Source organism: Monodon monoceros, unplaced genomic scaffold (genome assembly GCF_005190385.1).
Source record: "Monodon monoceros isolate NGI ecotype Baffin Bay Population unplaced genomic scaffold, NGI_Narwhal_1 Super_Scaffold_18, whole genome shotgun sequence".
Taxonomy (NCBI): domain Eukaryota; kingdom Metazoa; phylum Chordata; class Mammalia; order Artiodactyla; family Monodontidae; genus Monodon; species Monodon monoceros.
Genome location: NW_021703774.1, coordinates 144,423,326 through 144,448,668, shown reverse-complemented (window position 1 = coordinate 144,448,668; position 25,343 = coordinate 144,423,326). Strand labels below are relative to the sequence as shown.

Below are 25,343 nucleotides of genomic sequence, written 5' to 3'. Positions count from 1 at the left end.
CACCACTGAGGAGGGAACAGTGTGCTTACTGTAAGGAGGAAGGGCATGGGAAAAAAGATTGCCCTAGACTAAAGAATGAGAAAGAAAACAATAAATGAAAGATGGGAGCCTCTCATATGGTAGAAAGAGAGGAACACTGATGATGAACGAAGAGGCCTGGGGGCTCCCTTGAACGCGAGGCGTCCAATTACAATTGCCCCACAGGAGCCCCAGGTAACTTTGATAGTGTGGGACAAGTTGATTGACTTTCTGGTAAATACGAGTGCAACAAACTCTGTGATAAACACCAAGGTGGCACAGAAAACATCTCAATCCATCCAGTTCATGGCAGTTTCTAGAAAAGTACAAAATTTTTCTTTCTTACAACCTCTATGCCAATGAGGAGACCTCACCCTGAAACACAGTTTCTTATGTATGCTGGTGTGTCCAATCCCTCATTTGGGCTGAGGTCTCCCTTGTAAATTAAATGCTCAAGTAACTTTTTGCCAAGACAGCTTGACATCAGGGTCCCACCAGCCCACACTGTAAGCCTACAGATGGCATTCATGGATGCCCCAGAAAAGGAGACAGAGCTCTTCCCCTGCACCCACCAGAGGTCTACGAAAAGGTAAGGCTGGAAGTGTGGGCTGATGGCACACCAGGGAAGGCCAAAAATACATGGCCAATACAAATTCCATTAAAAAGGCACACTGGGACATCTAATCTAAAACAATACCCTCTGAGGCAAGAGGCCCAAAAGGGAATTTAGCCAGTTCTCAAAAAGTTTGAAAACAGGACTGGTTAAACCTTGTAGGCCCCATTTAACACCCCTATCCTCCCAGTCAAAAAGCCAAACTCAACAGAGTATCACTTTATCCAAGCCTTGAGGGCCATTAATGAAATAGTCCAAGATTTGCACCCTGTGGTATCTAATCCATACACTCTGCTTACAACTATTCTGGGAGAATTCAGCTGGTTCTCAGTTTTGGACTTGAAAGATGCTTTTTTTCTGCATTCTTATTGCAGAAGAATCACAGAAGCTGTTTGTTTTTGAACGGCAGGACCCAGAAACACAGGTAGTCCAACAGTATTGTTGGACAGTCCTGCCTCAAGGATTTAAGAATTCCCCTACCTTGTTTGGGGAAATGTTGGCTAGGGACCTTAGAAACTTAATATTGGATGAAGGACTCTTACTCCAATATGTGGATGATTTGCTCATAGCAATCCTTGCATATGACGCGTCTACAAAATACCATAAGAACCCTGAATTATTTGGCCAATTGTGAATATAAGGTCTCCCAGAAAAAGGCCCAAGTATGTAAGAAACAAGTCACATATCTGCGTTTTGTCATTCCTCCAGGACAGTGGGGTCTTTTGCCTGATAGAAAATGGGCAATTGCAGGCTTGGGAACACCCAAGACTCACAGACAAATGAGGGGGTCTCTGGGAATGGCAGGGTTTTGTCGGATTTGGATCCCGAACTATGGATAGGCTCATACTAAAGCTCCTCTATGAGGCTTTAAAGGAACATGAATTTGAGCCCCTTACTTAGACTACAGAGTACAAAAATATATAATGGGGCCTAACCTACAAAGGACCAACCAGCAAGTCACTCAAAATTGCATGATTTATGCTAAAAATAACCCAAAGACTGCTGTCAGGCCTCCCCAAATGGGAACTCAACACAGAGGAACCTGCCCCACTGAGGACTGGCAAATAGACTTGACTCAAATGCCTCAAGCCACAGAAAATTTCAGACACCTGCTAGTATTTGTGGACACTTTTTCAGGATGGGTGGAGGCATATCCCACCAGGACAGAAAAAGCCTCTGAAGTGGTTAAAGTCCACCTTAAGGAAATTATTCCCCTATTTGGACTGCCTAGCCCCCTTCAAAGTGATAATGGGCCTGCTTTTGTCTCTACCATAACCTAACAAGTAACTAAAGCACTGCGAATGAACTGGAAGCTACATTCGTCCTGGCGGCCACAATCAACAGGAAAAACTGAGAAAATGAATTACATATTAAAAAGGAGCATTGCTAAAATATGTCAAGAGACTAATTTACCTTGGGATAAGGCCTTGTCAGTTGCCCTGCCACGGATCAGAGGGGCTCCCAGAAGCAGCTCAAATTACGCCCCACTGAGATATTGTATGGTAGGCCATTCCAGGTGTCTGCCGGGGAGGGAGAATCTATAAATGCTCTGAAAGATCTAGCAGTTGCCAATTATGTTAAAACCCCGGGCACTATACTAACCTCTGTTCATGAGTTTGCTTCCAGTAGGTCTGCCTATCCAACTGAGGTAGCCTTACATCCTTTCCTGCCTGGAGTCCTCCTTAAAATCTAGAGAGAACAAGGGCCTGAGCACCATCTGACTACAAGGTGGACAGGACCACGTGTGGTATTACTTACCACGCACTCATCTGTCCAGTTAGCTGGAGTAAAGCCATGGATTCATCGCGCTTGGGTTAAAGTAGCCCCACTGTCATCAGAAAATTACCCAACTCCTGAGAGGCCTAGAGAGCAATGGGTTTGTGAACCCTTAGAAGACTTAAGGTTGCTCTTCAAAAAGCATAAGTATTGAGATTAAAATTTCATTGTAGAAGAGATTTCATCAGGTTCAAATAGTTGTAGATAAAGAAAGAGAATTGTATTGCTTACTAAAAATTTTAAGGGATATTCCTGACCCAAAACTGATCAATTCCATTTCACAACTACCCCCTCATCACCGCTGTTCAGTGGGAAGTAGCCAGAAAGATCATTGCCCCTTTTTCCCACAAGATCGTATAAAAGGAGCCTGAATTGGGACTAGGACAAGATGGGTTTTTTGAGACGCTAGTCTGCCATCTTCTCCATCTGCTAGCCTTCCAATTAAAGTCGTTCTTCCTTGTCTCAACAACTCATCTCCTGATTTACTGGCCTGTCATGCAGTGAGCAGAGTGAGCTTGGGCTCGGTAACAGTTCCTCCCCCATCACTTTTCCCTATATTTCATTATCCACTCACGAAAGTAGGCACTTCAGTGAAACCTTTCCCATGGGATCATCTCAAGCTGCATAGAATTTAATGTAAATACCACAGACAGGGAGGAGGGTGATTGGAGCAGAGCTTTCTCAGAACTCACAGGACATATAAGGTCAGTGCCTCTGTTTTCCTTTTGTTTTTAATTGAAAGCATGTCCCTCTTGAGAGAACAAAGCCTATCCAGTGGCAGCCAGTCTGGGATGGCAGGAGAAAGCCGGCCAGATGCTGGTGAAATGCAGAAATGTGATTGCGGCGTTCTCAGGATGCAATCCAGGAGGTTAAAGGGAGAAGCACACGTTCTGGGACCAAGGTTCACTTTCTGGCTAGGTTTAGACGTGCTGCATGGGTCTGAGATTCGGGGAGATGGCAAAGGTGCTCCCCGTGCTCTTTTTGATGTCCTCCACCATCAGGCCGTCCCAGAGCTCGATCAGGGTCAGTCCTCTCACGTCAAACACAGCCGTCTCGGTGATGATTTCACCTTCTCTGTCAAAGCGGTCCACGCACCAATTCCCAGTCAACAGTCTGGTGCATTTCTCTAAGATTTTGGGTTCACTGGCCTTGGTGGAGTGCTCCATGGTGACCACCACTCTGGTCTCGGTACTGGACACCAGATCCATCGCACCCCCATTCCTTTCACCTTCTTGACAGGTATCATCCAGTTAGCCAGGTCACCATATTTGGAAACCTGCATGGCTCCCAGCAAGGTTAGGTCGATGTGTCCCCCTCGAATCATGGCAAATGATTCATCGCTGGAGAAAAAACAGCCCCCAGGAAGAAGGGTGACTGCTTGCCCGCATTGTTGAGATCTGCGTCCACCTCCTCTTTCAGTGGGAACGGACCCAAGCCCAAGATTCCATTTTCACTGTGAAGATGAACGGTTATACTGGGGCTGATGTAGCTGGTGGCCAGAAGAGGGATTCCTATGCCCAGACTGGCATACAGGCCGTCCTCAAAGGCAAGAGCTGCCTGCTTGAGGACCCGTGTCCTCATACCATCTGCAGACTTGCATATTTCATCATCCTCTTTCCGGATCATTAAATGCTCCTTTCTTTTCTCATCTTTTCCCCCCTGTATTCCTCGACCTAAGTAAATGTTAGGAACATGGATGTTCTCTAAGTAAATGTTAGGAACATGGATGTCCTCTGGGGCAAACGACCCCAGGTCCACAATTTCTTCAATCTCCACCACTGAGGTTCTCGCAGCTTTGCACATGGGCACGTTGAAGTTCCTGGCGCTGGCCCTGAAGATGACGTTTCCTGCCCGGTCGGCCTTCCACCCTTGCACCAAAGCAAAATCGGCCATGACGTCGTGCTCCAGAAGGTAGTGCTATCCGTGGAACTCCCTCACCTCCCTGGGCTGACTCAGGATGGAGATGTGGCCGTCCTCTAAGTACTTGCTGGGTGCGCCTCCCTCCTGGGCCAGGGTTCCGCAGGCTGTGGGGGTGTGGAAGGCCGGCACGCCGGCTCCCCCCGCGCGGATGCGCTCGGCCAGGGTGCCCTGGGGTGTGATCTCCAGCTCCAGCTCGCCCGCCAGGTACCGGTGCTCGCAGAGCGAGTTCTCCCCCAAGTACGAGCAGACGATGCGGGTGATCTGCTTGGTCCCCAGGAAAAGGCCGAGCCCGAAGTTCTCCTCCCCCACATTGCTGCTGACCAAGGTCAAGTCCTTCACGCGGGTCTTGAGCAGCGCCCCTATCAGGTTCTCCGGGATCGCGCAGAGGCCGAAGCCCCGGACCATGATCCTCGCGCCGCCCGGGATGTCTCTCACTGCCTCCACGTAGGACTAGGCACGCGCGCGGGTCCTGCTGGCGAAGCCGCACACACCGCCTGTCGCCAGCGTGGGCACCGAGCGGCCAGCGGCGACCCGGCGCCCGAGCGCAGACTCCAGGAGCCGCAGGGCTGCCATCGTCCGCTCCGCTCCGGCTGGGGCTCCGGCCCCGGGCCCAGCGGGGACAGGCGGCGGCCGTGCGCGCCCCGCCCGCGCGTCACAGGGCACGGGGCCCCCGGCTGGCTCCCCGCCGCCCCTCTCCGTCTCCGCGCTCCGAGGGCCCGAGGCGCCGAGCTTCCCGGGCCGCGAAGGCGGAAGGCGGGACCGGTCCGGACCGTCAGGCGGGACTGGAGGGATCCGGGGACTGGCGCACGGAGGCCCCGAGTCGACGTCCCTCCGGGGAAGCCTGGGCGCCGTCTCCTTCCTCTTCATCGTCACCCTTCCTCCCCGGCGCGTTACTCCCGTCCCCCTGCCCCCAGATCCACCTGCACGTCCGCGGTTCCCACACCTGTGTCCCCAGCACGTACTGTCCTGGAACCACATTTGTCACAACTAATCAACCGATACTGGTATCTTATTATTTACTAAACATCACGATCTACTCAGATTTCATTAGTTTTCTCCAGCGTCTTTTTTCCAGGATCCCACCCAGGGTCCCACATTGGCATATAGTCATCACAACTCCTTAGGCACCTCTGGGCTGTTACAATTTCTCAGACCTCCCGTGTTTTTTGATGACCTTGACAGTTTTGAGAAGTACGGGTCAGGCAGGTGTTCTGTAGAATGCCCTTCAGTTTCAGGTCGTCTGATGTTTTTCTCATGGTGAGACTGGGGTTCTGGGTTTTGGGGACGAAGACCATGGAGGTGAAGTGCTGTTCCCACTCCGTCAGATCAAGGGTGTCTGGGAGCTACATGGCGTGTTCATGGGAGCCTGAGCACCCGGCTGAGGGGTGCCGCTCAGGTTGCCCCTGCAAAGGTACTGCCCCAGCCCACGGCATACTTTGGGAAGCAAGTCTGTAAGCGCAGCCCACACTGAAGGAGGGGGAGAGATGCTACACCCCCTTGAGGGGGAGTGTCTCAGAGGGTTGTTTTATAGAACGCTGAATCAGATCCTGTCCCCCTCCACTGCTATTAAATAAGATGACATTTATTGCAGAGTTACTGTTTTGCCCACTTCTCTCAGCCTCCTCACAGCCATTGCCTAGCCCTCTGTGCTCCAGCCGTGGTGGCCCCCACTGTACTGCAGACACACCAACCCTGGGCCCACCAGGAGGCTCTCCCCCAAACACCTGCTAAATGAATGAAGGTGTGAATCCTCATTCTACAGATGAGGAAACCGAGGCTTAGGAAGGTAAGTAACCTGCCAAGGTCACCGAGTTAGAAGGCTGCAGAGCCGAGATTCACACCCAGCCCTCTGCCTCAGAGCCTGAGGGTGTGAGCGCTTCCCCCCGCCACCCCCCAGCCCAGGACGCTTCCCCCCGCCACCCCCCAGCCCAGGACGGAAACTCCTGGTGCAGAAGGCAGCTCCGTAGAGTAGAAAGAATCTCCCGTCTCTCGGGGAGGGAAAACGTGGGCTCACTCCGAGCAGCGCAGCTGTTGGTCCTGCAGAAGGAGGGGAGGGACTCTCGGCTGGCAGGGGCCTCCTGCTGTCCTGCACTGCGGAAACCTCACTCCACCCACTGGGCCCCCGCGGAGGGGTGGAGGCATCCCCCAGCGGCACAGGCGGAAAAGGCCAGGCCTCCAGGGCCACGTGAGGGGCTCCAGCTGCGCCTGCCGCCAGCAGCTTCCTCGGAGGAGCCCCCAGGGGAAGGTTCGCTGCTGACCCGACTCTTACCATCATCTGTTTCCACATAGAGGCGGAGTCCCAGGTCCTTGTTACTGTTCAAGAGCCAGCGGTCACTGGCTGCTGTCACGTCCAACACCAGCCAGCCCTCGTCCCCAGATCGGAGCGTCTGAAGATCCAAAAAGAACAAGTCAGACTCCCTGTGGACACGAAAGAACAATTAACCGAGGGCCGGCACAGCTGCCTTTGTTTCCAGTGCCCTCCTGGGGGACCATTAGTGGGGCATCTACCCCGCCTGGCTCTGACCTGGGTGCCTTACATGCCTTTTCTCACTGCGGCTACCGTACAAAGGTGTTACTGTGCCCGTGTACAGATGCGGAAACTGAGGCTCAGGAGCTCAGTGACCTGCCCATGTCCCACAGCTAGGACAGTAGGTTGGGGACTTGAATCCAGGACTGATGCTGGGCCTCTCCCCACGGTGACACGAGGCCTCGGGCCAACCATCTTTGTCCTTTGAGGGTGGGCTGCCCAGGAAGCTCCCCTTCTGTCCTCTGGGAAATGTACCCCCCGGCACCCAGGGCTGGGCCGGACCCTCCGACAGAGGCTTGAGTGGGCCCGTGGGGCTCAGGGCAGGCACCTGTTGGACTTCTCCAGGACCACCTCGAACATGCTGACGTGGAGGGTCCAGTTGAGCAGGTGGGTACTGGGCAGCTTGTAAATCCGGAACTCCGCGGCCGTGACGGCCTCCCCCGCCGGGATCTGGGTCAGGTCAAAGCGGAACTCCTTCCACTGGGGCTCCTGGTGGCCCAGGGTGCGGTCCCTCTCCACTGCAAGACAAAGTGGGACTGGCGGTCACTTGTGGTTCCAGCTCGGGCTCCGGGGTGGGCAGGGCCGGGTGGGATCTGGGGCCCTGGGCAGTCTGGGTGGGACCGCTCCCTGCTCGAGAACAGGCTTGTCCCAGCTCTGCCTCCTGGGTGCCGAGAGGGCTCGGGGAGCTGTGTCGTGAGGCGCCTGGCACGGCACCTGGCACACGGCAGTGCAACAAGGGCAGTGTCCATGTCTGGTCCGCAAGCCCCAAACCCAGCTTGCCCCGCTCAGCACCCTGCTGGCTCTGGGACCCACAGATGGGGCACAGGGCAGGTCCCTCCTCTGGGGAGATGGACATCAGACCCGAGGCAGAAAAGGGCCACGGTGGCAGCAGGGACATAGCTGAGTGCACTTGGGCAGGACAGGGCTCCCGGAGTCAGCCGGTACGTGGATGGGAGTTGAGGGGCGAAAGGGCTTTGGAGCTGGGCCTTGAGGGGTGAGAGTGAATTTGCCATGATGTCAGGGGAGAAGGATGCTGCAGAGGCAGGGTCCAGCCTGAGCAAAGGCCTAGAGCCAAGGAACGACAGCACCAGCAGGGAAAACAACAGCCATAAAGCCCAGCAAAGGGTGAAAGGACGGCAGGACCCTCTTTGGAACAAGGGGAAGCAGGAAGGGGGGCCGGAGGGAGACACGGAAAGAACCAGGAAGAGGCGAGGTAGGATGACAGCTCCTGGAGATGCTGGGTCAAGTGCTGGGGAAGCTGGAGGGTCCCATGGCATGATCTGAGCAGGCTTCCCAGAGGAGGTGACACCTGAACTGGCCTTGAAGGATGGGACTGAGTCTTGGTAGGTGGATAAGGTGGGGGAGAAGACATTCTAGGCAGAGGTCCTGCACAGGTGTGAGGTGCTGGGGCCACCCACCATCCTTCAATGTGCAGCTCAGGGCATAAGTCTGGCTGTGGCCTGACTGCGGAGAGCTGGAATTCTGGCCTCGGAGCGTGGGCTGTGCTCTGGCCAGTGGGGCGTCAGGGCTCTGGGCAGCAAGGGAGTGTGGTTTAAGGGTAGAGTGGAAGCTATGTGTGGAGGCGAGGGTAAAGCCCAGGCTGGAGGGGACCCGAGGCAGGCCAGTGGCAGGGCTGCTCTAACAGTCTGGGCAAGAGACCACAGGAGCAGAATAAACCCCACATTTCCCCAGCTGCCCGGAAATGCCCAGGACAGTATATTTAGAGCGTCTCACTTTAGCCTCCTGTCACTTTCAAACACTAAAAATCTGTGTTTCCGCAAAGCGGGGGCGGGAGCCTCCCAGAGCCTTCCCCCAAAACCAACACTGAGATTTTAATTACATGTCTGTGAGTCTTTTTAAAAATTCTCTCTCTGGCTACTGGACTCAGAGACCACAAGTCACCAGGCTGGTGGCAGAGGCGGATGTGGGAGCACTTCCTGTCCTTGCGGTGGAGACCTGGTCCGGTGATGGATGGGCAAACAGCTGTGCTGGGCGGGGCTAGTGGACACATGTTTGGGCAGGAGATGGGCGTTTCATCCCCTGACCAGGGAGGAGGGAAAGTAGAACCTCCATCATCTGACAGGGTGCTGGACCCGCAGCAAATGCCCACCTACGAGCCAGGCTGTTTCAGGGGCAGCGTGTCATAGGAGGATCCGGGTCCTCCCATACAGGCAGGGCACGGAGGGCAGGGTTCTGGACCTTTGCCGAGTGATGCTCGCCATGAATATCACCACACGAGTCCCCTCCTCCCTACACACTCCCACACAGAGCTTTGGGGACAATTTCCGTGGATTCGGTAACTGCAGAGGCCACCTCGGTTACGTGGCTGTGTCAGCATCCCTGACCTGCAGGATGAAATAGGTCCAGGCTGTTGGCTGTCACAGGGTGTGGCCCCGAGAGTAAGGAGGGGTCACTCAGCCATGCCCTGAACCTGACCCCTCTCAAAGCATTCTTATATATCTGCCCCCAAGGCACAGTGGGTGACCCTTGGTGGGTCACTGGGAGCCTCTGTCTGCAGGCCTGACACTGACACATGTTGGATCCAGGACTGAGGGAACAACCACAAACCTCCCAGCTCCTGCGGGCACCAAGCTCTGTGGCCTCCCTCCCTTGCTGACCTGGGGGCCCGCCTGTGCTGAGTCGAGCCCTCTTCACCTGGACTGACCTCAGATCCAAGCTTCTGCCCTGTGGGTTCGTGAAATCGATACATGCCCCCACCAACCCCCCACCCCTGCCCAATAGTTCCAGCACGGGAAACTGCCTGCCCCAGTGTTCCAGGCAAGCATTAGAGGTGGGACATTTTTAGGAAAATGATTTTCGTCGGAAATTGATAAAATTTCTGGGATGCGTCATTAAACTGGACATTACTGTAAGTAGTCGAAGGAGAGCACCCCATTTCTTTGCTGGAACCACGTGAATGTACAGCTTTTCAGTAGTTGCTTCTGTGGATTAGGGGAAGATGTTTCTCAAAAGCTGGTTTTAAGAAACAGCATTTGTTGGGAACTAGATGTCCCCTATGGTAGTTCCTGGGCTGGCTGCCCCTGCTTTAGCCACTAAAACAGCATTGAGAAGGGTAGATGCTCTGACCTGCAGCTGGGGCTTCTGGTCCCAGCCCTGACCCTGTCAGCAATCAGGTACTTACCCTGGGTGGCCTCAGTCTGCTCATCTGGGAAATGGGGATCCTAGGATCCTTTCCACATAAGGCTGTGAAAGGGCTTTAAAAAGGACAGGGATCATGGGATAGGAGGGATGGCCATTCCTTAGGGGGTGGGAGGGGTGTTGACCTCTAATTTCCAAACTTAGTTGACATGTCAAAGTAATAACATCCTGCCAGCACCATTGGGAGTTTCATGTGTGAGACTCAAAAGCCATGGAAGAGAAAAGAGAGACATTCAGTTTTCTTCCTCTAAATAAAAGTATGAAATGAAAGATTATATAAAATAAAAATATATCAATGCATCTGAACGGCATTTGGATGGCTTCAAATTGCCTCCTCTCCACCTGCCTGACCTTTCTGAAGACACTTGATCCTGTGGGCCTCGGAATCCACATTTGCGAAGTGTTTGATACAGAGATGAAATTGAAATTAAAGTGTAAAAAGCCCTACCTGCTACCGTGGCCGCACTTGGTGTGGTCCAGCAAATGCTTCTAACCTATTATTCAGGAGCATTTCCTTTTTGGTGCACATTCGTGTCCAGTTTCCACCTTCCCCTATAACCAAGGTCTGGAATCTCCCAAACATGCCCAGGCCTGGAGAGGCAGCCCTTCAGCAATGCCAGTGGTGCCATCCACTGTGTTCCAGCTCGGGCACAAAGCAAAAACTGATCCCTTCTTTATGAAAGTGAAGATTCCAAAACATCAGAGCTCAAGGACAGATCACTGCATACAGTCTCCTCTCACTTTTATGCGCACGTGGAGACAGATCCCAGGAGTCCTGGCTCCCATCTGGGCTCCTTTTCACTGCAGTGGCCCTCCACCGTCCAAGGCTACAAAACAGCATAAGCCCTCCACCTTGGAGTTGGCATGTCCCTGCTTCCTGCCCCGCTGCTACTGTGGGATGCTCTGTAGAGGGAATTTAGGGGAAAGGCCAAGGTCTGCACAATGTGATTTCTTGGGTTTTCCTGGTAAAATTTGCTGCAGGTTGTGGAATTGGGAAGTTCATTCCCAGGTCCCCTGGCAGATTAAGACAGGCTGGAGGGTGCAGGGAAAGGGGTGCTCCCTGCCTGGCCTATGTTCTGGATCCTGGCCATCTAAGTCCTGCCAAGAATCTTCTCTCCGTGGTCGTCCTGGGGGGACTGCTGAGTTTGAAGCAAGAGGATAGTAAATTATTCCCCCTCTCTGCAGACTCTGGGGTAGGAATTCCTAATCTGGCGGGAGTGGGGGGGTTCCTATAAGTTCACCTTTGGGCACGTGGGAGAAGACTCCTGACTCTGCTGCCTTCTCATGCTCTGGAGGTCTTCTAGAACACTCACTTTTCCCTTCATTTTTCCCAAGCACATCTAGGAATACTAATTAATTTGTGTATGCAACACATTTGAAAGCAGTGCTTATTGAACGCAAGTCAGTATTTAGGCACTGGGGGAAACTGTGGCCCTGTGCCTGTGAAGTTTATGTGCAGGGGGGAAGTCAGGTAGGAAAGAGTGAACAAACAAAGTCATTGTATGCGATGAGCCCTGTGAAGGACACCAAGAGAGAGGTGGGATTGGGGATAATGCAGGGAGGGTGTGTGGGGTTACTTTATGTTTCTAACTTTATTTTGTAGTAATTTTAGATTATTTAGATTCAGAGAAAATTGTTGCAAGAATTATTGCAAGAAACTTCCCATATACTCTTTACCCAGCTTTCCCTAATGATAACCATCTTACATAACCAAAGCACAGCATAATGACCAAAACCAGGAAATTGATATTGGTACGATATTATTAAGTACACTACAGACTTTTCTAGAATTTTGCCGATTTTCCAACTTATGTCCTTTTTCTGTTCCAGGATTCGATCCTGGATCCCACATCACATTTCACTGTTAGGTCTCCCTGATGTGCTCTGACCTGTAACAAGTGCTAAGCCATTCTTGTCTTTCATGCCCTTTCTTTTTTTTTTTTTTTTTTAACATCTTTATTGGGGTATAATTGCTTTACAATGGTGTGTTAGTTTCTGCTTTATAACAAAGTGAATCAGTTATACATATACATATGTTCCCATATCTCTGCCCTCTTGCGTCTCCCTCCCTCCCACCCTCCCTATCCCACCCCTCCAGGCGGTCACAAAGCACAGAGCCGATATCCCTGTGCTATGTGGCTGCTTCCCACTAGCTATCTACCTTACGTTTGTTAGTGTGTATATGTCCATGACTCTCTCTCGCCCTGTCACAGCTCACCCTTCCCCCTCCCCGTATCCTCAAGTCCGTTCTCCAGTAGGTCTGTGTCTTTATTCCTGTCTTACCCCTACGTTCTTCATGACATTTTTTTTTCTTAAATTCCATATATATGTGCTAGCATACGGTATTTGTCTTTTTCTTTCTGACTTACTTCACTCTGTATGACAGACTCTAGGTCTATCCACCTCATTACAAACAGCTCAATTTCGTTTCTTTTTATGGCTGAGTAATATTCCATTGTATGTATGTGCCACATCTTCTTTATCCATTCATCCGATGATGGGCTCTTAGGTTGTTTCCATCTCCGGGCTATTGTAAATAGAGATGCAATGAACATTTTGGTACATGACTCTTTTTGAATTTTGGTTTTCTCAGGGTATATGCCCAGTAGTGGGATTGCTGGGTCATATGGTAGTTCTATTTGTAGTTTTTTAAGGAACTTCCATACTGTTCTCCATAGTGGCTGAACCGATTCACATTCCCACCAGCAGTGCAAGAGTGTTCCCTTTTCTCCACACACTCTCCAGCATTTATTGTTTCTAGGTTTTTTGATGATGGCCATTCTGACTGGTGTGAGATGATATCTCATTGTAGTTTTGATTTGCATTTCTCTAATGATTAATGATGTTGAGCATTCTTTCATGTGTTTGTTGGCAGTCTGTATATGTTCTTTGGAGAAATGTCTATTCAGGTCTTCTGCCCATTTTTGGATTGGGTTGTTTGTTTCTTTGTTATTGAGCTGCATGAGCTGCTTGTAAATTTTGGAGATTAATCCTTTGTCAGTTGCTTCATTTGCAAATATTTTCTCCCATTCTGAGGGTTGTCTTTTGGTCTTGTTTATGGTTTCCTTTGCTGTGCAAAAGCTTTTAAGTTTCATTAGGTCCCCTTTGTTTATTTTTGTTTTTACTTCCATTTCTCTAGGAGGAGAGTCCGAAAGGATCTTGCTGTGGTTTATGGCATAGAGTGTCCTGCCTGTGTTTTCCTCTAAGAGTTTGATAGTTTCTGTCACGCCCTTTCTTATGAAGAGCACTGGTCAGGTATTTTGTAGGCTGTCCCTCAATTTGGGTTTAGCTGATGCTTTCTCATTATTAAATTGAAGTTACGGATTTTGGAGAAATCCACCTCGGAATTGGTGTCCTCTTCTAAGCACGTCAAATTGGATGATATAATGTCAATATGTATTATTACTAGCGATGTTAACTAATTCTTTGGTTAAGGTGGTATCTGCCAGGTATCTTCACTGTAATGTCATTATTTTTCTTTTGGAAATAATAACTATCTTTAGGGAGAGATTTTGAGATTTGCACGTATATTTCTCCTCAAACTTTTGCCCACTAATTTTAGCAATTATTACTGTAATGTCTGCAATAGTGATTTTCTATTTCCTTCTTTCCCTCTACTTTTATTAACTGGAATTCTTTTGAAAGGAAGACTTGCCCTTCTTCCCATAATTATTCTGTTATTTATTTATATCATTATGGGTTCACGGATATTTCATTTATTCTGCGGGTTATAATCCAATACAATTGTTGCTCAGATTGTTCTAGCTTTGCCCATTGGGAGCATCTTTGGGTTGGCCCCTTGTCCCTTTGACATGCCCCCCCCATCCTTTTTTTGAGTACTTCCTAATTGTCTGGCACCACCAGATGCTCCAGGCCCATCTTTTGATTTCCCATTCCCCGCCACTGACATCAGTCCCTTCTCCAAGGAGCTCTGGTTCATTTCATTTACCATTTATAGAATGGGGATTTAAACACCAAGCTCTGAGCACAGGGTGTGCTCATTAAAATAAAGTGTCATGCTTTTAGGTGCTCTCAGTGGACAGAGCTAGGAAATATATGTGTGTATACTAACCCAGGCATAAACGCACATCTGTATTTATTTCTATTTTTTCTGGATATATCTATTTTAAAAATTGGAGTTATACCTTTAGTTCCAGTTCAGTGTGGGGTTACTTTATTTTTTTTTAAAATAAATTTATTTATTTTTGGCTGCATTGTGTCTTCCTTCCTGCACGTGGGCTTTCTCTAGTTACAGTGAGTGGGGGCTACCCTTCATTGCAGGGTGCGTGGGCTTCTCATTGTGGTGGCTCCTTTGTTGTGGGGCACAGGCTCTAGATGCACGGGCTTCAGTAGTTGTGGCATGAGGTCTCAGTAGATGTGGCTTGCGGGCTTTAGAGCGCAGGCTCAGTAGTTGTGGCGCACAGGCTTAGCTGCTCCACGGCATGTGGGATCTTCCCGGATCAGGGCTCAAACCCGTGTCCCCTGCATTGGCAGGTGGATTCCCAACCACTGCGCCACCAAGGAAGCCCCCAGTGTGGGGTTACTTTAGATGTGGTACTTTGGAAAAATCTTTCCAGAAAGACACTCTAAGACTGGATCAAGCACTCGTGCATTGCTGGCAGGAACGCAAAATGGCATAATCCCTATGGAGCGGAATCCGGCAATATCTAGCAAAATTATACATGTTTTGACCCAAACATCTCATTTCTAAGAAATTGTCCCAAAGACACACTCACAAAAATACAAAAAGATGTACATACAAGACTATTTGTTATGACCCAATTTTGTAACTTGTTACGGAAAAAGACTGGAAACAACCCAAATGTCTATCAACAGAAGATGGAATAAATGAACCATGGTACCTCTTCATGATGGGGTGCTGAACAGCTGTAAATTAGAACAAAGAGATCATCTGTATTCTGCAATAAAGTGATCTCCAGGAGACAGTTTTTTTAAAGAGAACTAAGGTGAACAGTACAGATAATATACCTTTTATCTAAGAACAGATCAAAATACAAATATTATAAAAATGCATACACATCATAGGTACGTATATATGTAATTGTATTTTTAAAACGGAGATAAACTACAAACTAATAAATTAATTAAAAAATAGTTGGAGTGGGTGAAATAGGTGAAGGGGATTAAGAGATACAAATCTGCAGTTATCATAATAAATAAGTCATGGGGTGTAATATACAGCATAAAGAATACGGTCAATAATATTGCAATAGCTTTGTATGGGGGCAGATGGTTCCTAGACTTACAATGATCATTTCATAATGTGTGCACATGTCAAATCACTATGCAGTATACTTGAAACTAACATAATATTGTATGTCAACTATATTTCAACTTAAAAAATGTAGTTATCTTTTGCTGGAGGAAGAGAACAGAGACAGAGTGTAGGAGACAGGCGTGGAAGCCAGGCCTCTCTGAATGTCCCTTGCTTTGTAAATTTTGTAAATATTTCACATAAGTATAAAACAAGAATAATTCAAAATACAAAAACAAAGAGTAATACCTAAGACTAAAATGCAGAATAAAGTAAATAAATGGTGGGTATATTGAGTTGGTGGCTTACCCACACAGTGAGGAATTATTTCAAGTCATTTTCAAACAGAGTAATTTGACTGTATATCCCTAGTGGGATAGCTTAAGGACAAAATAAACTAAAAATAAATCTTAATTTTTCAGTAATCGTATTGCTATGATGACGTTATTCTACACCTATTACACGTGTAGGATATGTTTGATTATCATATTAATGTTGTTAGGACCAAATTATTCAGTGCAAAAGAAAATAGAAATATAAAATATAAAAAAAAGAATTTAAGTAAGTCTATAATCCTAAGCTTGAATTGGAAATATTAGTTTGAGGGACAGATTGGGAGTTTGGGATTGACATATACACACTGCTATATTTAAAATAGATAACCAACAAGGACCTACCGTATAGCACAGGGAACTCTGCTCAATATTCTGTAATAATTTAAATGGGAAAAGAACTTGAAAAAGAATAGACACGTGTATGCATAACTGAATCACTTTGCTGTACACCTGACAATACTGTTAATCAACTATACTCCAATATAAAACAAAAATTAAAAAAAAGAAATATTGGGCTTCCCTGGTGGCACAGTGGTTGAGAGTCCGCCTGCCGATGCAGGGGACACGGGTTCGTGCCCTGGTCCAGGAAGATCCCACATGCCACGGAGTGGCTAGGCCCGTGAGCCATGGCCGCTGAGCCTGCACATCCGGAGCCTGTACTCCGCAACGGGAGAGGCCACAACAGTGAGAGGCCCACGTAGCGCAAAAAAAAATGAGAAATATTTGGGGACATCCCTCGTGGTCCAGTGGTTAAGAATCCGCCTTCAAATGCAGGGAACGCAGGTTTGATCCTTGGTTGGGGAACTAAGATCCCACATGCCGCGGGGCAACTAAGTTCACTTGCACAACTACTGAGCATGCGGGCCACAAACAAAGAGGAGCCCGCGCGCCACAGCGGAGGATCCCACATGTCGCAATGAAGATCCCGCGTGGGGCAACTAAGACCTGATGCAGCCAAAACTAAAATAAATAAATAAATATTAAAAAAAAAAAAAGAAGAAATATTAGTTTGGGGAATTCCCTGGTGGTCCAGTGGTTAAGACTCCGCACTTCCAAACTCCGCACGGGTTTGATCCCTGATCAGGGAACTGAGATCCTGCATGCTGCCTGGCGCGGCCAAAATATAATAATTTTTTTAAAAAATGAAATATTTGTTTGAACTCATGATTTTTTTCTCTTAGAAAATACATATTCCCTAGCTCTGTCCACTGAAAAAGCCTAGAAATGGTGGCCAATGAGGGACAGTGGGGAGCTCTAACGCCCCGAGTGTGGTCTTAAATGATCAACTCCACCGCAAGGCACCAGGGCTCTTAGAGAAATGACCCATTTCTGACCCAGGGCAGGAAATGCATAAGCACAGCCTGGAACATCTCATCCCAGAAGGCAAGGAAGCTCCCTGAACCTCCTAGGAGAGAGTTAAAAGTACTCTGAAGCTAACCTGAAGAGGCTTCATAATAGCCATGGAAGGGACAATTTGAGCATCAGAGAGAACTGTAATAGATTGAAAAGTATCACGTATATTAACATCCATTAGGTCATCAGCAGCAACATTGGTCATCTTTGGACAGAATTTCTCAAACTTGGCACTATTGACATTTTGGGCCAGATAATTCTTTGTTGTGGGTGATAATTCTTTGCTGTGGATGACTGTACAGTGTACTGTAGAATATTTAGTAGCATCCCTGGCCTCTGCACACTAGATGCCGGTGGCACCACCTTCCCTTCCCCAGCTGTGACAACCAAAAATGTCTCCAGATATTGCCAAATGTCTCCTGGGAGATTGAGAACCACCACCTTTGCAGAATGTTAGGAATCAATTCACTCTTCTAAACCCTAAATGAGGGAAATAAATAGTCAAGTCTGGAGGAGGAAGAAAAACCAGTCATGTGAAGAGGTGGTGGAAGAGCCTTCCAGGCAGGTGGAACCACAAATGCAAAGGCCCTGAATCTTTGAGAAACATCCAGGAGGTCCACAGGGCTGGAATCTAGTGGTCCAGGGTCTAGGTGTCCAAGATGAGGCTGGAGTGAGAAGCAAGGCCAGTTCATGTACAATAAATCCTACTTCTCAGCCTTCAAGAATTCATCACAGTGATTCAAAGAAGTTCTGTGACCTAGGAAGAATTTAATAAAGTTCAACTCTTGCTGATGCTATGACACTTCATGACCCTGTGAGGTGGGTTGGAAGCCACTTGTAGTTTCTTGAAGCCAACAGAGACTCTTGACAGCCAGCTCCATTGAGATACCTGAGTGGTGAGGCATGGGCCCAGCACTGGGGACGCACGATGCCACTGCTGGTTCCACAGGTACCTTCTTTTCTACAAAGCTCCACTTGGGGAAGCAGTCAGAGTGTTTACTTTCTTAACCCCTTATTGTGGCTCTAGGAAAATAAGCAGTCTCAGACCCTCGGCCTTCTCCTCCAGCCTCTGATAAAATGGCCTCCAGATCCCACATTTGCAGAAAGAGCCTGCCGGGGGCACGAGGCAGCCTCCACCACCACGGCCACCATCCATGTTCTGCCTTCCCACGTCTGAGGGCTGCACCCTCCACACAGGCTAGATCTCTAGATGTCACACCCTGTATCCGCCAGCCTGACACCAATAAAGGCTTGGGCTATTTTTGTGCCCTGGACCAAATTTAGAGTCACTGAGACAACCCAAATCTGTCTTGTTTCTGACTAAAATTTATCTTGTTTCAAAAGACACCCTCTTCTTCCAGTTCAGCATGCCTATTAAGAGAATGGAATCTGCTTCCCTGGTGGTCCAGTGGTTAAGACTACGCACTTCCACTGCAGGGGGCTTGGGTTCGATCCCTGGTTGGGGAACTAAGATCCCGCATGCTGCACGGCACAGCCAAAAAAAAAAAAAGAAAAAAAAAAACGAATCTTTTGACAGCCACCTATGGACTGGGAGAAAATATTTGCAAATGATGGGACCAATAAGGGCTTAATTTCCAAAATATATAAACAGCTCATACAATTCAATAACACACACACACAAAAAGCAACAAACAACCCAATCAAAAAAATGGGAAGAATACCTAAATAGACATTTCTCCAAAGAAGACATACATCCAATAGACACATGAAAAAATAATCGTCATCACTAATTATTAGAGAAATACAAATCAAAACTACAATGCAGTACCACCTCACACTGGTCAGAATGGCCATCATTAAAAAGTCTACAAATAATAAATGCTGGAGAGGGTGTGGAGAAAAGCGAACCCTCCTGCACTGTTGGTGGGAATGTAAATTGGTGCAGCCACTGTGGAAAACAGTATGGAGATTCCTCAAAAACTAAAAATAGAACTACCATATGATCCAGCAATTCTCTTCTTAGGCATATATCCAGACAAAACTATAATCTGAAAAGATACGTGCACCCCTATATCCACAGCAGCACTATTTACAATAGCCAAGACATGGAAACAACCTAAATGTCTATCAACAGATGAACGGATACAGAAGATGAGGTATATATATATATAAAAAAGAACAAAATAATGCCATTACAGCAACATGGATGGACCTAAACATTATCATACTAAGTGAAGTAAGTCAGAAAGAGAAAGACAAACACCACATCACTTATACGTTGACTCTAAAATAGGACACAAATGAACTTATCTATGACACAGACTCACAGACATAGAGAATAGATTTGTGGTTGCCAAGGGGGCGTGGGGGAGGGAAGGATTGGGAGTTTGGGATTAGCCGATGTAGACTATTATATATAGGATGGATAAACAGCAAGGTCCTACTGTATAGCACAGGGAACTATATTCAACGTCTGTGATAAACTATAATGGAAAAGAATATAAAAAGAATATATATAACTGAATCACTTTGCTGTACAGCAGAAATTACCACAACATTGTAAATCAATTATACTTCAATAAAATTTTTAGAAAGAGAGACAGAATGGCATCTTCTGATCTGACAGTCCTTCCTGCCCTCAAACCCTTCCCCAGCCCCTCAGGGCCCATGGGAGGGTCTTACGCTTGGCTCTGCTGTCCAGCCTCCGCCCGTCACCCACACAGGCTGGCCCTGCCCATCCTCACGGCCTCCTGGGTCTTCTGGTGCCAACACCCTCCCCCTGGAGTCCCTCCTCAAAGCCGCTCTCTCCGGAGTTGCCCCATCCCGCCAAGTATAAAGGCTACTTTCTTCTCGGTCCAGCTGTGAAAGCCCCCTTGCCCGCCTCTGAGCCCACACACATCAGCCTGCCGGTCTCTCCCTGTCCCTGTCCCGGGGGTCCCCGTCCCTGGTTCTTCTGCCCTCTGGACGGTGACCACTTTGAGGACACAGACTGAACAATGTGGGGTGGAAACGGGAGGCCTCAGCAGTCTGCTCATCCCGGGGGCCCAGAGAGGGGAGGCCCGGCCCCTCATCCCAAGGGCTCCTGGTCCCCAGGACAGCGGCTCAGCATCCAGCAGCGCAGCCCCTGGGCTGGGGAGTCCTGCTGGTCTGGGAGTGGCTTCCACGTCACCGAGGGTTTCCAACCCAAGCCACCCATGTTCTCACTTTACTGTGGGACTCGCCTCCGTTCACGGCCTGGCCCCCGAGGTGGAGGACAGGCTCCCTCGGGGCCCCGGAGGCGGATGGGCTGGACCCGTCTGGCTGGTCCTGCCGGTAACAAGGCCGAGGGGCCCCTCAGACCTAAGGAAACACCTGGGTCTCCGCAGCCCGTGCGGGTGTCGAGTGAGCTGCAGAATCCATCACCCTCCGGTTCTGCCCCTTCAGGGCTTCCTCCCGCCCAGGAATCTCAGCCCTGCCCAGAGCAGGCCCCCCCGCTTCACTCCTGTGGGTATTTTTAGTCAGTTCTCATTACTGACTTTTTCAAGAGCTGTTTCCATAAATGGCTCTGTGCTTATAATTACTGGTCCAGGCCTCGGCCGGCTTCAGAGCCCAAATTAAAAGGGAACAACCTGCCCACTGCACCACATCAAGCCCGCCAAGGCCAAACATAGATCCAAGGAGATGTGAGCAAGAAGGATGCGGTTCCTCCAGTTCAAACCCAGGAAAGGCCTGAACTGTGGGGCTTTCCAGAAGGACGTGGTCACGGTGACACATCCCCTCTCTCCCGTGGGGAATGGGTGCCCGTGACGAGTGGCGGGTGTCCTCCCACCCTGTGCCTCAGCCCTGGAGGAGCCCCATCAGTGGGCAGGGAGGATGGGGGACACATTCTTTTGTGGGAGCTGGAAAGGGCTTCGTGGCAACCCTGCGTAGATGGGAAACTGAGGCCCAGAGGGGCAGAGACTTGCTGGGGTCACGTGTCAAGTTAGGGGCCCTTCACATGGACTTGCAGACTTGGAGCCCATATAGAATGAGTGGCCCTGGACTACCTCTGGGTGGCAATTCTGAGATGGGGGGCGGGTCACCTGTTCACAAGATTCTTCCATCAACAGGTACCTGAGAGGTGGCCTGCTGAGGCCACTGTCCCCCAGGCAGGGCCCTGCGGGGACTCGGGTCCCAGGGGAGGGACAGGGTGATATGCAAAGACGGGGAGGCTGGCCCTGCTTCTGTGCCACCTGCCAGGCCCAGCCTCCTCCGCCTGGCTCTGGGCACTCCCTGCTTTCCCGCCGCCTTCCTCGTTCCCTCAACTTCGCCAGGCTGCCCTGTGGCCATGCGGGGGCGGGGGGTGCAGTCTGGGGGTTGCCGTGAGACGCATATTTGGTCCCTGTTCTCAGGTTATTCATGGTTTCATGGGGAGTAGCAGAAAGAGGGGTTAGATGTGCCCCCAGATCAGATAGGCAGAATCCTAAGGAATCCAGACAAGCAAGGCTGAGGGCTCTAAGCATGGAAGGAGTCTGTCTCTTCGGAGGCGGAGCAGTGGGAGGAGTGAGGCTTATGGAAAACCCTGCCCATCCCTTTTAAAAGAAGAAATGGGGGTGAGTATATTCTATGCAGAGGGTCCAATGTGAGCAAAGGCACGGAAGTCGGACGCAATATATCAGCTCCCATTTATTATTCTCCTACCGTGTGGCAGGCATGAGGCTAGCCTGACTGCATGTTTCACTTAGTCCTACACAACCCTGGGAGGTAGCCCTTATGAACCTTGTTTTAAAGGTGAGGAAATGACGTGCAGAGACTTTAAAATGAAACTGTGTGATGTCTCACAGCTCCCCAGTGGCAGAGTCAGGATGAAAATCCAGGTTTAATATATCCACAGAGGAATGTGTACAAGCACGTCCAGATAGCTTTATGAACAACCAAAAACTGGAAACAACCCAAATGTCCCTTAATGAGAATGGTTTGCAATGCAAACAACTCACTTATATGAGAAAAACATACATAACAAAAGCATGGATGAATGTCAAGAAAATATGTTGTGTGAAAGACTAGACCCAGAGTAGGGAATGTATGATTCCATTCACACGAAGTTCAAGAACAGATCAAAGGAATGTTTCGTGATAGAAATCAGAAAGTGGCTGCCTGAGGACGCTGGCTGGTAGAAATAGGGTTCCCAGGGGCACTTGTGTTATATGTTCCTCCGTGGTCTGAAGTTTGTACAATGAGCATGCGTTATTTGTAAACCCCAAAGCAATAAAGACACTTTAAAAACAGGATTCTCAGTTTACAATACACATTCAACACAGTCACATTCAGTGGCAGGTACTGCACCTAACGATGGCCCCTGGACTTGGGGGAGAGGACACTTCGGTGTAGGACAAGAGCAGAAGATGTGCAGGCAGGGAACTGACCAGCTGTGTGGCCTTGGGAAAACCACCTAGCTTCTCTGAGCCTCACTGTCCTCTTATTAAACAAAGATGTGACAGTAAATGTGAGATGAAATGAAAGAACAGACATGGAGGTTCTGGGCATGTGGTCATCCCTGGGTGTCATCTCACACAATCCCTGAACAGCCCCTAGGGTGGGTACCATGAGTATCTCCATTTTACAGAGGAGAAGACTGAGGTTCCTAGAGGTGGACTGAAAATCCAGATCACACTGAGAGTAGTGGGTGGAGTCATGATGCAAATTCTGTTGAGTCCCAGGTCAGAACCCCCAGCCCAGTCCTGCCTGCCCTCCCACTGTCCATCCGCTCCCGGTTTCCAGAGAGAGGCGTCACTGTCTAGACCACGTGACAATCACCTTGTGGCTGATGTACTGTTATCTGTCTCTCTCTCCCACTGGAAGGTCAGCTCCACAAGGGGGGACTTAGTTTCATTCCCTGTCATATTCCAGGAACTAGAACAGAGCCTGGCACAGAGCAGGTACTACATGACAATTTGTGGAGTGAATTCAGGAAAATATGCAAGAATTGCCTACTAAAGAACCAAAGAAAGTGACCCTGGGGCTCACGGAGGTGAAGGTCAGGGGGCTGAGCAGGACCCGGGCCAGGTCCCTCGCTCGCACGGAGCCCTGCGTCTCCCGAATCCAACAGCCTCAGCTCATCCCCACCCGTGTCCTCAGCCACCCAGGATCACGGGAGTGAATTAGTCCAGTCCAGGGAAGGGTCAGGACAAAAGTGAAGACGGTCCATCCAGTTCTGACTACACTTCTGCCTGCAGTGCTGTTTGTGCCTCAGTTTCTCACTCTAGAGCATGGGCACCTGGTGCTCCAAGGAGAGGATGCGGAGAAGGGCTCAGGAGGAACATGCAGAGGTGGCCTCTGCTGCCTCATTCCTCCCTCAGGGCTGGCTGGGCCGGCTGAGGCCCTCGGGGGTCCAGCCAGTCACACCGAGCCGGGCGGAGGGATGGGCGGTGGTGTGAGAAGCTGCCTCCGAGGAGCCACAGGGCCGGAGCTGGGAGGCACCTCGTTTTTCTGACACCATCGCTGTGGACTGGACAGGAAAGCAGAGGCCCAGAGAAGGGAAGGGATGTGGCTCGGGACGTGCAGGAGTCCACAGCAGGCCCAGGAAGGACAAGAACCTGGGCGCTGCCTCCCAGATCAGGGCCTCCTCCCCTGAGCTCAGGCGGCACCAGGGACAGGCTCCGTCTGCTCCTCGAGGGCACCGGCCCCGTCACTGTGTCCTGGCCAAGGGGAGCCAAGAGTCCACAGGCGGAGATCGACAGGCAGGCCAGGCAGGGCCCAGCTCTGACCGCAGCCCTGGCCCCCAACACAGGCCCTGTCAGTCACGACACGGCTCCTAAAGCATCTGCTCAAAAGCAGAGGCCTGACCCCTGGACGGCAGGCCCAGGCCTCTGGGTCCTACAGGTGCCACCTACGGTCAGGGCCCCGGCAAGCACCAGGCCCGGCTGGCTTCTCAGGAGCTGATGAGGCCAATAGCAGAGGTGGAGCTGGAGCCAACAGGTGTGGGAGCCTCGGCGTGGGCGCTGATGCCACAGCGACTCTGCTATTAGACTCCACGGTGGTTCAGGGGCCGCTGACCTTCAGGGGCCTGGAGCCGGGGCCTCCAAAGGAGGAAACAATCCTGGTAGGTTCTAATCCCCCACATCAGCCTAGCTAATTACCAGTTAAAACTACTCGAACTGAAGGAGTTTTACTAGTGCAATTAGTACGTGAGAATAAAGAAGGCCCTCAGACAGCTGGCTGGACTGCCCACAGGCCAGGCTTCCACTGAACAAAGATCTGCTTGTTAATCCACAGCGTCAGAGGCCTTAGATCTTCATGAAACACACAGAGGTGGTGTGGGAAGAAACTGGGATTTGGAATCCACAGCCTGGATGATGCCATGGACGTGCTGTGTGACCCTGGGTTGGTTATTTAACCTCTCTGAGCCCATGAAATGAGGCTGGTAAAACAGCTTCACAAGTTGCTGCATGGGTGAAATGAGTATTTATAGGACTATGGAACTTCAAATGCTAGTTTTTATTCAAAAACAGATAGAAACACCTTTGGCTGACTTTAAAAATCTGTTTCTGGGTTTCACATGTCTATAAGACATGTGGGGACATTTCCATCACACCCACACCAAGGCTGAGCAGCAGCTGGGAGGGTCTGGTATCAGCACTGACCAGGGCCAGGTTCACCCTAAAAAGGGGGCTGACTTTCTGCCCCTCCCCCTCTATCAACCTATCACACAACAACTCTGAGGATGGATCACTAGGAGCCCCATTTTACAAGCAGAGATCTGAGGCTCAGAGAGGGCAAGGGACTTCCCTAAGATCACAGAGCAGAAGCTGGAGGGCAACCAGCTCCTCCTGAGCTCAGGGTGCTGCTCGACTCACAGCAGCAGCTCCCACCAGGGCTGTGCACCCCTTGCCCCAGGGGATGCTGAGGGAAGAGGGACATGGGCTAGGCGGTGACTCACTCAGATGGACGGCTCCCCTGGAGGCATTCTCAGGGTGACTGCATCCACAGCTCTTCTTGGTCCTGAGCCCGGGGTCAGCTTGCCCCCAGCACGGAGCTCCAGCCTCAGTTCCACATGTGGTCGCCTCTGTCCCAAGTCCCCACCCCTGCCCTCTAACCAGGAAGGTGGCATCTAGAACCCGCCAGCCCAAGTCCTGTGCCTGGCACTGGGCTCTCCGCAGAGGTTAACAGCTGCCTCCTGCTGCTCGCTCCCCCACCTGAGCCCATCACAAGCTCTGGTTTGGGGGGGACGGGCCTCCTTTAGGCAAATGGCTGAAGACCCACAAAACTTACTGTCACTCTGACCCCTGGGTTCCTCTGCCGAAATCCCTCTGAAAGCTCTCTCCACCTTGAAAGCCTGCCCTCCTGACACAGAAACGTCACCTCCTTGAGCACTGGATGGAGGGCCAAACAACCTGGGCCTGTCCTGGCTTGGCCACATAGAGGCCACATTGTCCTGAGCAAGACACT

At 50.1% G+C, this 25,343-nt stretch overlaps 3 protein-coding genes across 4 annotated transcripts in view; 1 reads left to right on the top strand and 2 right to left on the bottom strand.

Moving 5' to 3' along the window:
* LOC114898954 (bone morphogenetic protein 8B) overlaps window positions 1-25,293 on the bottom strand; it is a 36,223-nt gene extending 10,930 nt beyond the window's left edge. Inside the window, exons 1-3 of one of the 2 annotated variants that reach the window (XM_029229168.1) lie at window positions 25,289-25,293; window positions 7,183-7,340; window positions 6,597-6,745 (exon numbers count right to left, since the gene is read on the bottom strand). In XM_029229168.1, the coding sequence (XP_029085001.1) occupies window positions 6,597-6,745; window positions 7,183-7,214 (181 nt within the window). In that variant the 5' untranslated portion in view covers window positions 7,215-7,340; window positions 25,289-25,293. Of the gene's footprint in view, window positions 1-6,596; window positions 6,746-7,182; window positions 7,368-25,288 lie in introns of those variants that run through there. The other variant, XM_029229169.1, reaches the window with a different exon arrangement.
* ARMH1 (armadillo like helical domain containing 1) overlaps window positions 1-25,343 on the top strand; it is a 107,361-nt gene that overhangs the window by 73,278 nt on the left and 8,740 nt on the right. The gene's annotated exons all lie outside the window — the stretch shown is intronic.
* LOC114898952 (succinyl-CoA:3-ketoacid coenzyme A transferase 2, mitochondrial-like) lies at window positions 3,256-4,900 on the bottom strand. Its single transcript, XM_029229166.1, is given in 3 exon segments — window positions 3,256-3,626; window positions 3,629-3,781; window positions 3,784-4,900. Coding segments are annotated over 3 exon segments (1,569 nt in total). The 3' UTR covers window positions 3,256-3,327.